At 39.8% G+C, this 12,531-nt stretch overlaps 1 protein-coding gene across 1 annotated transcript in view; it reads left to right on the top strand.

Annotated features, from left to right (window-relative positions):
• The window catches only part of TADA2A (transcriptional adaptor 2A), a gene marked incomplete at both ends in the record, with an annotated part of 66,796 nt that overhangs the window by 36,813 nt on the left and 17,452 nt on the right, over nucleotides 1-12,531 (top strand). Inside the window, 3 exons of the mRNA XM_080713400.1 lie at nucleotides 6,089-6,152; nucleotides 8,046-8,089; nucleotides 12,079-12,189. Of these exons, the coding sequence (XP_080569526.1) occupies nucleotides 6,089-6,152; nucleotides 8,046-8,089; nucleotides 12,079-12,189 (219 nt within the window). The remainder of the gene's footprint in view (nucleotides 1-6,088; nucleotides 6,153-8,045; nucleotides 8,090-12,078; nucleotides 12,190-12,531) is intronic.

The following is a 12,531-nucleotide window of genomic DNA, read 5'->3' as shown; positions in this document are numbered from 1 at the left end:
TTTTTATATTTTTATTTGGAAACAGGGTCTCTTAAGCCAGCGAGGTTGGCTTCAAACCTGCACGATCCTCCTGTCTCTGCCTCCCAAGCACAGGGATTACAAGTGTGCGCCATCACGCCTGGCTAGATTTTTTTGTTTGTTTGTTTTTGTAATACAGTCTCTTAGGGTTTTTTTTTTTTTATTAAAACATTCCCACACAAGTCTCAGGAAACAACCTAGTAAAGTTAGTGTCACTCTACTAGATCTTCAAAATATTCTTTTCTGCAGGGCGTGGTGGTGCACACTTGTAATCCCCTCACTTGGGAGGCTGAGACAGGAGGATCACACAGGTTCGAAGCCAGCCTCAGCTACTTAGTGAGGCTCTCAGTAACTTAGTGAGACCCTGTTTCCAAAAATAGGTCTGGGAGTATAGCCTGGAGGTAGAAAGCATCTGGGTTCCACCCCCAGTACCACAAAAAAAAAAAAACAAAAAAAAACCCCCAAAATATTCTTTTCTATTAACTTTATTTACTTATTTATTTATTTATTTATTTATTTATTTATTTATTTTTATTTTTGTGGTATTGGGGATGGAACCCAGGGACATTCTACCACTGAGATACGTCCTCAGCCCTATTTTTTTATTCTTTATTTGGAAACAGGGTCTCACTGAGTTGCAAAGGGCCTCACTAAGTAGTTGAGGCTGTCTTGGAACCTCTATCCTCCTATCTCAGCCTCCCAAATGCTGGGATTACAAGCGTGAGCTACCACGCCTAGCTTAGTTTTTTTATTTTTGAAACAGGGTCTCACTGAGTTGCAAAAGGCCTCACTAAATGGCTAAGGCTGTCTGTGAACTATGATCCTCCAGTCTCTGCCTCTCGAATGATTTGACTTTATTTTTATGGGTAGATAAATAAGATAAATCATGTGAAAAACCTGAAACAGGAAAAGTCCTCTATTTTAGCTAATACTATTATGTTTCTTTCCCTTTTTACCTTGAACTGTTGGCTTCCTAATTCTCCCTTTCTCATAAGATAAAAAGTCCTATATAAAACTGAATTAGGCATGGTGGCACATGCCTTTAATTCCAGTACTTGGGAAATTGAGATAAGAGGATTGCAGGTTCAAAGCCAATCTCAGCAACTTAGGGAAACCCTGTTTTCTAATAAAAAATAAATAAATAAATAAATAGGGCTGGTGGTATAGCTCGGAAATAGAATGCCCTTGAGTTCAGCCGAGGCTGTCCACAAACCGCGATCCTCCTGTCTCAGCCTCCCAAATGCTGTGATTACAAATGGGTTCCATCACTTCTGGCTCTATTTCTTATTCTTTATTTTGAAATAGGGTCTCACTGAGTTGCAAAGAACCTTACTAAGTAGCTGAGGCTTTCCTTGAACTGCAGTCCTCCTGTCTCAGCCTCCCAGATGCTAGGATTACAAGCGTGCACCACCACACCTGACTCCATCCCTTTTTTTTTTTTTTTTCTTTTTTTTTAGTGGTGGTACTGGGGTCCCTGGAAGCCCTTCTACCTCCGGGCTACACTCCCACGGGCTACACTCCCAGACCTATTTTTTAACTTTATGTGGAAACAGGGTCTCTTAAGCCAGCGAGGCTGGCTCCGAACCAGCGTGATCCTCCTGTCTCAGCCTCCCAAGCGCGGGGATTACAAGCGTGCGCCACCACGCCCGGCTCAATCCATTCCTATTTTTTATTCTTTATTTTGAAACAAGTTCTCACTAAGTTGCAGAGGGCCTCAGTGAGCAACTGAGGCTGTCCATGAAACCGCTATCCTCCTGTCTCAGCTTTCCAAGTACTGTGATTGTAAGCGCGTGTCACCATGCCTGGCTGATAGCTGGATTTGTATATGAAACAACTCCAAATATGAAAGATATCATTTGGCTCTGCATGGTGTCACATGCCTGCAGTTCCAGCTTCTCAGAAGGATAAGGCATAAAGACCTCTAGGTTCAATCTCTAGTACCACCAAAAAGAGAAATTTGCTACCTAAAAAAGAGTTTGAATCTTAAACTACTTAAATCTTGGTGGTACTGAGTATTGAAGCCAGAGGCATTTTGCCTCTGAGCTATACCACATTGCTTTTTATATTTTTTGTTTGAAACAGTCACTCACTATATTGCTGAGGCTGTCCTCAAATCTTCAATCTTCCTTTCTCGGTTTCCCAAGTACTAGGATAGGTATGCACCACCATGCCCAGCCAGATCTCATATTCTTTATTTATTTTATTTTACATTTAATTAATTAATTAATTAATTTGCAGTACTGGAAATCGAACCCAGGGGCATTCTACCTCTGAGCTATACCCTTAGACCTATTTTTTTATTCTTTGTTTTGAAACAGAGTGTCACTAAGCTGCAAAGGACCTCACTAAGTAGCTGAGGCTGGCTGTGAACCTGTGATTCTCTTGTCTCAGCCTCCAAGTACTGGGATTCCAAGTGTGCCAAACCACGCCTGGCTGTGTGTGTGTGTGTGTGTGTGTGTGTGTGTTCACGCGCACGCGCGTGTGTTTGTGTGTGTTAATGGGGATTGGATCTCATTCTTTAGGGAAGGAAGATATTGGATTGCTGTCTGAGTTATCAGCATTCCTGAGACTACAGTCTTAGAGGCTCTAGACTATAATTTAGAATGAACTTATTATCTTGAAAGAAGTGGTTTTTAGCCAGATTCTTTGCTACAAAGGCTAATATGTTTTTAGAAATTAGGTTACCAGTGCCGGGTGTGGTGGCGCATGCTTGTAATCCCTGCCCCTGCGCTTGGGAGCTAGAGACAGGAGGATCACGCAGCTTCGAAGCCAGCCGCACTGGCTTAAGAGACCCTGTTTCCAAATTCTAAAAAAAGTATAAAAATAGATGTGGGAGTGTAGCCCAGAGGTAGAAGGGTTTCCAGGAACCCCAGTACCACCAAAAAAAAAAAAAGTAAGGAAAGAAGGAAGGAAATAAATTATGTTACCTGACATTTGAATTAACATGTCTTATTTATCAAAGGCACATGACAGGTCATTATACTTTGCTCTAGAGTCTCTTTCTTATGTGAGTACATTTAGTAATAAAGATAAATGGAAAACTCGACTTCACAGTGCCTACCCAGATGTGGTTCACACCTGTAGTCTCAGTACCTAGAAAGCTGAGAAGGAGGATTGAAGGTTCAAGACCAGCCTCAGCAACTTGGCAAGACCCTGTTTCAAAATAAAAAGTTAAAAATGGCTGAAAATGTACTTTAGAGATAAACTGCCTTTGGGTTCAGTTCCTAGTACCAAGAAAAGAAAAGGTTTAAAGAGACAACAAGTTATTAAGATAGTTCCAAGCCACGTGTGGTGGCACAAACTTGTAATCCCAGTACTTGGGAGGCTGAGACAGGAAGATAGCAGGTTCGCGGCCAGCCTCAGCTACGTAGTGAGACCCTCCACAACTTAGTTAGACCCTGTTTCAAAATAAGAGTTAAAATTGGGTTGAGGTATAATTTGGAGGTAAAATGCCTCTGGGTTCCATCCCAGTACCAAAAAAATAAAATAGTTCCAAGCCGGGTGTTGTGGCACATGCCGGTAATTCCAACTTTTGGGAGGCTGAGACAGGTGGATCGCGGTTCCCAGACAGCCTCAGTTACTTAGTGAGGCCCTTTGGAACTCAGTGGGACCCTGTTTCAAAATAAAGAATAAAAGATAGGGCTGGGGGTGTAGCTTGGAGGTAAAAAGTCCCTGGGTTTCATCTCCAATACCGGGAAAAAAAAATTCCAGAATCTACCGAAGCCATTGAATAGTAAGGTGTTTTTAGTTGTATAGATGAGACAAAAAGTATAGTACTCATAGTTTTTTTCTAGAATTGTTAATTAGCCCTAGATGTTTTCTGATTTTTACTCTGGGAATTTTTTTCCGTGTGTGTGTGTGTGTGTGTGTGTGTGTGTGTGTGTGTGTGTGTTATACTGAGGATGGAACCAAGGCCATTCCATTCTACCTCCAAGCCTTGTGCCACCACACCTGGCTTCATAGCTTTTTTCTTAAATATACATTTAATTTTCAGTCAAGCCAGATATAGGATAGAGGGCTAACATGGATAAATAAAGCCATGAACAGGCAGTAAACATGTTGTATTGTTTTTTCTACTCACAGCTCTAGAACCAAGCATGTCTAGGTTAGATCCCTGATCTATGCTTGGGGGCTGTGTGATCTTGGGCTAGTTGTTTTGTGTGCATGGTGTATAGGGCCTGTCAGGTTGTAGTAGGAAACAAGACTGGAAAGGTAGGCAGTATTGAGACAATAAAAGGCCATATGTAACATGTAAGAGTTTGAATTCTGCTAAGTGGATGGGCGGCCACTGAAAAATTACAAGCAGGGAAACACCATCAGATTGTGCTATAAAATGCTAATCTGGTACCATTTGGAGTGGGTGAATTGGAGTAAGGGAGTGGCAGAGTCAGTAAGTGTCATAGCCGGGCGTGGTGGCACACACCTGTAATCCTAGCATTTGGGAGGTTGAGACAGAGGATTGTAGGTTTGTGGCCAGCCTCAGCAACTTAATGAGGCCCTCAGCAATTTAGTGAGACCCTGTTTCAAAATAAACAATAAAATAGGGCTAGGTGTGGAGCTCAGAGGTTTCTGGGTTTGATCGCAGAAACACACACACAGAGCTGGATGTGATGGTGCACGCTTGTAATCCCAGCATTTGGGAGGCTGAGACTGGAGGATCGCGGTTCAAGGACGGCCTCAGCTACTTAATGAGGCCCTCTGCAACTTAAAGAGACCTTGTTTCAAATAAAGAATAAAAAATAGGGCAAGTGGTGTAGTTTGAAGGTCAAATGCCCCTGGGTTCCATCCCCAGACCCACACACAAAAAAAGAAATACAGTCATGACGTTGTCCTCCAAGGTGGTATCATGATGACAAGAGAGACAAGATGCTTGAGCTAAAGAATGTGATTAGGGATTAGGGATGAATTTGAGAGATATTAAGTGTAGTGAGTGTTCAGACTCACTTGCTGACCAGATGTGGAGAGATGGGGAGAAAAGAGTTCAGGTTGATTTCTTTCATAGACAGTTAGCTTTATTGTTATGCTATTGACCAAGGTAAGTATGTTAAAGCAAAAGGGGTAGAATATAAGTTTACAGCTGAAGTTCATGTTAAGTGTACCTGCCAGTAGGGTCTGGAGCTTAAAATAGATATCTGAGTTTGAAGTTTTATAGATTGCTGGTACTTGGAACCATAAAAGTGAATGAATTTATGAATAAGGTGAGGAATGAGAATAGAAGTGAGAACAGAAGCTATAGGAACTCTGAACTTGGGAAAGAATGTCCAGGGAAAGAAAGAACCAGAACTGTTGTATTGATTAAAACTTTCTATTCACGGCCTCTTTTCTCCTTCTTTAACATGGGACTGAAGCCGGGAGAGGATTGGGACATAGGGAACTGAGCAGGGCAAGGCTCTTACCTTGGTTAAGCTACTTACTATATCTTTTCATTACAAAATGCAAAGCTACTCACTAAACAGTTGTTGCTACTCTGGGAAAATGTCTATGAGGTACATTAGCCTCATCTTGACATTGTCTTTGAGCTTACTTTTGTAAATATAAACATCATTTTTATAATTGCTCTGATGGATGTAATTTCTAGCCCAGGTATCACCAAAGTTCTATCAGTCACTGTATATAGTAATATTTGTAATGTTTAAAAAGTCACTTTTATGTGTGTGATACTGGGGATTTAACTCAGTAGTGCTTTACAACTGAAATACATCCCCAGTTCTTTTCTTTATATTTTGAGACAGGGTCTTCAAACATATGATCCTCCTGTCTCAGCCTTTCTAGTAGTATAGGTCTATATTATTGTACTCAGCAAAAGAAGTGTTTAATAGAAAGCAGATATTGTAATCTATAGAGTAATGCCATATAATAAATAGAGGTGGAAAAACATTGTAATTTACTGACAGAGAAATTCAGTGTGCAAGGATATTTTTATTATTCTAGTAGACATATTTCCTATTCTAGTGAGTATGGAATTGTTAGCAATTTAAGTACAAAGTTTGGGTGAAGAATTTATTTTTGTCTTGGCTGTATTTATAATTATCTTTATATATTTATTATATACACATGTATTTATTTATAGCTCTGAAGATGGCTGTGGTAGATATCTATCATTCCAGATTAAAGGAGAGACAAAGACGAAAAAAGTAAGTGCAGAAAGCCATCATGTTTTCTTTCAGTTTGGACTGTTGATTGCGTATAGTTTATAAGAATGCTCCACTTGTGACTCATCTCATGGCCTTCAGGAAGACACTCTTCTCGAGCCTCAGTTTTTCATCTGCACAAGGAGATAATCCTGTCTTATTTTTACCTCCTTCTTACCCTTTGTTGATATTATGATGAATAATGAATAACGTGGGTAAATGGTTTTACACTTTTTGAAAGAAAGGAAAAAGGTCAGTTCAAAGTTGTTAAAGCATTATGCTTTTTTAATACTTTCAGTCAACTTCTCTAACTTTATGAGAAATATTTCACTTAAAACTATTTTAAAGAAGTTCTAAACAAGTTTCAGGCACTTTGGTTATTCTTTGTAGATCAAGGACTGAGGTTTTAACTAAGTGTAAAGTGCATGCTTAGCATGTTGAGGATTTGGGCTTAATCTCCAGCATCCTCCCTACACACACGCACGCACGCACACGCACACACACGCACCGTATCTCAGATACCTGTTGGATTATAGAAATTTTTGACAGTTTCAAAGAGGGTCATGCAGAAGGTCTGTATGTGCAGGTGTGTGTGTGTATGTTTGAACATGTGTTTTATTGAGGTATTATTAAGTATAGATGTAGCTGGGCGTGGTGGTACATGCTTGTAATCCCAGCATTTGGGAGGCTGAGACTGGAGGATCTTGGTTCGCGGACAGCCTCAGCTACTTAGTGAGACCCTCTGCAACTCAGTGAGACCCTGTTTCAAAATAAATAATAAAAAATTGGGCAGGGGATGTAGCTCAGAGGTCAAATGCCTCTGGGTTCCATCCCCAGACCTGCAAAAAAAAAAAAAAAAAAAGTATAGATGTAGTGGTGTTAGTGATAAAAGTGAGAGAATGTTGGAAGGTGCTGGAGGTTGGAGGGATCAGATGTGATTTAAAGTGAAACTTATTCTCTCCCTGCCTGGAATCAGCTTCTGAGAAGTGCTGAAGAAGCTACTTCTGTGAAAAGCTTCATTGCTAGTCACACATTCCTCCAGTATAAATAGATGTTACAGGTACATAACCCTACATGGTTTACTTAAATTCTATTTTTCTTAAAACACATACTTAAAGCTAGAGGGTATTGAAGAACTCAGTTGTTGAGAGCTGCTATTTGTTCTTATGTTTTATGATGCCCTTTAATTAGATATGTACACTATATTTATTTCAAATAGCTTCAGAGTGTTTTGTGAATGCACAGTTGTAAATGTTGAATGTATACTCATGGTGCCCTTTTATGATTAGCAGGTTTTCCTTAAATGGTCGTGGTTTTTGGTTTTTGGTTTTTTGCTTTTTTGGTGGTACTGGGGTTCCTGGAAACCCTTCTACTTCCGGGCCACACTCCCAGACCTATTATATATATTTTTTTAATTTGGAAACTGAGTCTCTTAAGCCAGCACAGCTGGCTTCGAACTTGCGTGATCCTCCTGTCTCCGCCTCCCAAGCGTGGGGATTGCAAGCGTGCGCCACCACGCCGGGCCTTTAAATGGTTGTTTTCAATTATCATTTCCACAAGCTAAATAGATTAATTTTATGACATGGACAAATTCCCTTCTATTCATCGTAAGTGAAAGAAGTATGTTTCTTTGTGTTTGTGAGTAGTAATTTGCTCATTCATCCAGTAAATAGGTTTTTAGAGTCTACTATGCCCCAAAACAGGGAAAATATATGATGCTTGAGAGCCTAAAATTGTGTTAGTGATTGGCTAACCTGCAGAAGTTTGTGGAGAGTGTTTTTTTGGGGGCTGTGATATTCTACCTGAGTGTTCTGGATGTTTAACAAAAGTTGTATATGGAGAACATTAAACGTGAAATTTATTCTAATATGAGATTATTGTGGTTTTTCATTCTAGAATTATAAGAGATCATGGATTAATCAACCTTAGAAAGTTTCAATGTAAGTGTTAGCTGTTTTTTGTTATTTTATAATTTCTTCTAATATTGAATGTCTTTAAACAAATAATTTATGGCATTGCTTCTCTTTTTGGGGGGTACTGTTTTAGTGTTGGGGATTGAACCCAGGGGCATTCTACCCTTGCGTTATACCCCTCACCCTTTTATTATTTTATTATTTTATTTTTTATGGTACTGGGAATTGAACCCAGGGACATTATTATCTCTGAACTATACTCCCAGCCCTATTTTTAAATTTTTATTTTGAAACTGGTTCTCAATTGGTTGCTGAGAGTCTCACTACTTGCTGAGGCTGTTTTCAAATCTGCAATCCTTCTGTCTCAGCCTCCTAAGTACTGGGATTACAAATGTGTGCCACCATGCCCAGCTTTTTTTTTTTTTTTTTTTTTTTTTTTTTTTTTTTTTTTTGGTGGTACTGGGGTTCCTGGAAGCCCTTCTACCTCCGGGCTACACTCCCAGACCTATTTTTACATTTTTTTATTTGGAAACAGGGTCTCCTAAGCCAGCGCGTGCGGCTGGCTTCGAACCTGTGCGATCCTCCTGTTTCTGCCTCCCAAGCGCGGGGATTACAAGCGTGCGCCACCACGCCCAGCCACTTCCAGCCCTAATTTTTATTATTTATTTTGAAACAGTATCTCACCAGTTTTATGAGAGTCTCACTACTTGCTGAGATTGTTCTTAAACCTGCAATACTCTTTTCTCAGCCTCCCAAGCACTGGGATTACAGGAGTACACCACTGTTCCTGGCTCTGGCTTTTTTTTTAATGCTTGAAGCAGATATTGCTAAGTTGCTGAGGTCAGCCTTGAACATATGATCTTTCTGTCTCAGCCTCCCAAGTACTGGCATGACAAGTATGCGTCACTGTGCTTGGCACTGGCAGTGGTTCTTAATCCAAGTTGCATGTTAGCATCACCTAGGAATATTTTTAAAATTCTGATGCAGGAAGTGTAACTCAGTGGTAGAGTGCTTGCCTAGTATGTTTGAGGCCTTGAATTTTATACCCAGCACCAAAAATGTCTTCCTAGCAGTTTTGAACCATAGTGATAGTAAAGAACTATTAACTTACAGTCAACATTTGCATAAGAATTTTTAAAATGAGTATAGTAATTATAGCATGATTATTTATTAGATCATTTCTATGTAGCATCATGTTTTCAAACAATGTATAAAACTTAACATGACCTTTGATCTTAAGGTTATAAAAATATTTTTATAGGAAAATCAACAGAAAGTGATGCTTTTATTTTTTGTGGTGGTAGGTAAAGATATTTAACATTGTATGATTGTGGTAGTAAGCACGAAATTTTTAAATGAGTTACTAACTTACACTTTCCTGTCTTAAATAATGGAGGCTAATAAGATGGGCAGAAAAAGCCCCTGTACTTTTTCTTCTGCAATGTAGAGTCTGTTTGGCAGATAAGAATTATAATCTCATAATAACTGGAGTATAAAAATAAACATGTTTGTAGCTGGGCATGGTAAAGCACACCTATAATCCCAATACTTGGGAAGCTAAGACAAGAGGTTCACGGATTAGAGAATAGCATGCTTTTAAGGAGACTCTGTTTCAAAATAAAAAAATAACAGCCAGACCTGGTGGCACATACTTGTAATCCCAGTACTTGGGAGGTGGAGACAGGAGGATTGCAGGTTCGAGGACAGCCTCAGGAAGTAGTGAGGCTTGCATCACCCTAGGAAGACCTTGTTTCCAAATAAAAATAAAATGGGGCTGAGATACACACACACACACACACACACACACACACACACACACACACACAGCCTCAGGAAGTAGTGAGACTTGCGTCACCCTAGCAAGACCCTGTTTCAAAATAAAAATAAAATTGAATTGGACCTGTAGCTCTGAGGCAGAATGCTCCAAGTTCAAACCTCAGTGCCCCCCCCAAAAAAAAGATCGTAATATTGTATATTATAAGGCTGGGTCTGGTGGCGCATGCTTGTAATCCCAGTACTTCAGAGGCTGAGAGGAGAACAGGTTCACCACCAGCCTTAGCTACTTATTGAAGCCTTTCACAACTTAGACCCTGTTTCAAAATAAAAGATAAAAAATAGGGCTCAGGATATACCTCAGAAGTAGAATGCCTCTGGGTTCAATCTCTAGTACCACATACACAAAAATAAATAAAATAAAAATATAGTCTTGTTCTTTTTTTCCCGGTACTATGGATTGAATCCAGAAGCATTCTACATCCGAGCTACACCCTCAGTCCTATTTTTCTTTATTTTGAAACAGGGTCTTACTAAGTTGCAGAGGGTCTCATAAGTTGCTGGGGCTGGCTGTGAACCTTTGATCCTCCTATCTCAGCCATTGGGATTACAAGCATGCTCCACCACACCCAGCTGGTCATGTTCTTAAGTATATTATGTTTTATGACCATTACCTTTTTAAGTTACTGTGTTTTGAGGATTTCACTTTTTAATAATCATATAACATGTTTATATATACATACATAAAGTATTTAAAAATTAGATTCCAAATTCTTCTGTGTTATCCCTATATGAGGGTTCTGTTTTTATAGTGAAAAAAAATTAGTATGTAGTTGTTTATCAGATCAGCTCCTGGACTGAGTAGTGCACACCTCTAGTCGTAGCTACTTGGGAGGCCAAGTCAAGAGAGAGGATCACAGATTTGAAGTCAGCCTGTACAAGTTAGCAAAACCCTATCCCCAAATAAAAATTTTAAAAAAAGGGCTATTCAGTGGTAGAGTACGTACCTCATAAGCATGAAGCCCTGGGTTCAGTTCCTGGAATCCCTTCTCAAAAAAAAAAAAAAAAAAGGAAGAAAGAAAGAAAGAAAATTAGCTCTCGGAAGTTGTAAATAAGAATGTCTCCTACAGAGAAGAGATTCATCTAAAATGACTTAATTTTAGTAATTGTCATAAATGAAACCTCTGTTTTAGCCCAAGAGTAGACAAACTAACCTAGTTATTATTGATTAACTGAATGAAATCCCCAGGAAGCAATTGAAGAGATCTTGCCCATTCTAACCTACCAGTTATTGCTGGTTGGTTTTAACTCCCCATCTTTGAAAATTCTCTTCTTTTATCAGGCGTGGTGGTGCACGCTTGAAATCCCAGCATTTGGGAAGTGAAGACTGGAGGATCTCAGTTCGCAGACAGCCTCAGCTATTTCAGGAGGCCCTTCGCAACTCAGTGAGACCTTGTTTCAAAAAATAAAAATAAATTAAATAAAAGACTAAAAAATAGGACTGGAGGTGTAGTTAGGAGGTACAATACCCCTGAGTTCCATCCTCAGTACCAAAAAAAATTCTCCTCTTTCAATTAGAGGTTTGATCAAAAGACATCCGCTGAGCTGCTGATCCAGTCTATGCTGAATATACAACTATTGACTTATGTGATAGTTATGAAAATATAACTTCACTAATAAATTAAGTTATAGTAGTTAATTTGATTTGGAGAAAGGCAAAGTGACCCCTGTGGGCAATGAAGAAATACATACCTCTCCTGAGCATGTGTAGGTAGGGAGATGTGTAGGTGTATGCAAGAGACTACATACTTTTTTCAGGTTACTCTACTTCTAGAAGGGTTCGTGTGTCTGCAGCTTTCTTGTTTTTCTGTGAAAATTAATACCAGACTTTTTGGTTAACATTGTTTCTAAAATGCAAGATTTGTGTCTCAGTGTTTTCCATTATTGCCGCAGGGCTTAGTCCTGTATGGTTGAAAGCCAGGGAGCTGGGGGAGATCAGTAGGGCTCATGAGTAGAGATGATCTCCAGGGATAACATCCCTGTGACACTGCTGTGATGCTGTTAGTATGATTAGTGTTTTGCATTCTTTGCTTTCCAGTTTACTTCCTGTCATGAGTAAATTAGTCAGGTGAGATCAGGAATGTCCTTCAACTTCACTCCTGTGTGTATGGGGGTGGGGAGCGCAGCAAACTTATGTATCCTTACTTTGTCCATGATATGGTTGTGTTTTACTTTTTCTGTAGTAATGGAACGGCGGTATCCCAAGGAGGTCCAAGACCTTTATGAAACAATGAGACGATTTGCGAGGATTGTGGGGCCTGTGGAACACGACAAGTTCATTGAAAGCCATGCATGTAGGTGGTTTTTGAGCCTCATTGAGCCACTGCTTCTGTTTGTGTATATGTATATAAATATAGGGCCGGGCGTGGTGGTACACGCTTGTAATCCCAGCCCTTGGGAGGCTGAGACAGGAGGATCGCACAGGTTCCAAGCTAGCCTCAGCTACTGAGTGAGGCTCTCAGCAACTTAGTGAGACCCTGTTTCCAAATAAAGTATAAAATAGGTCTGGGAGTATAACCTGGAAGTAGAAAGCCCCTGGGTTCCACACTCAGCACACACACACACAAAAGAAAAAAGAATAAAGAAGCCAGCTTCAGCTATTTAGAGAGGCTTTCAACAACTTAGTGAAACCCTGT

The sequence above is a fragment of the Muscardinus avellanarius genome (assembly GCF_963383645.1).
Source record: "Muscardinus avellanarius genome assembly, chromosome: 16".
Taxonomy (NCBI): domain Eukaryota; kingdom Metazoa; phylum Chordata; class Mammalia; order Rodentia; family Gliridae; genus Muscardinus; species Muscardinus avellanarius.
The sequence above is the reverse complement of the archived record's forward strand: the minus strand, read 5'-3'. Positions and strand labels throughout refer to the sequence as shown.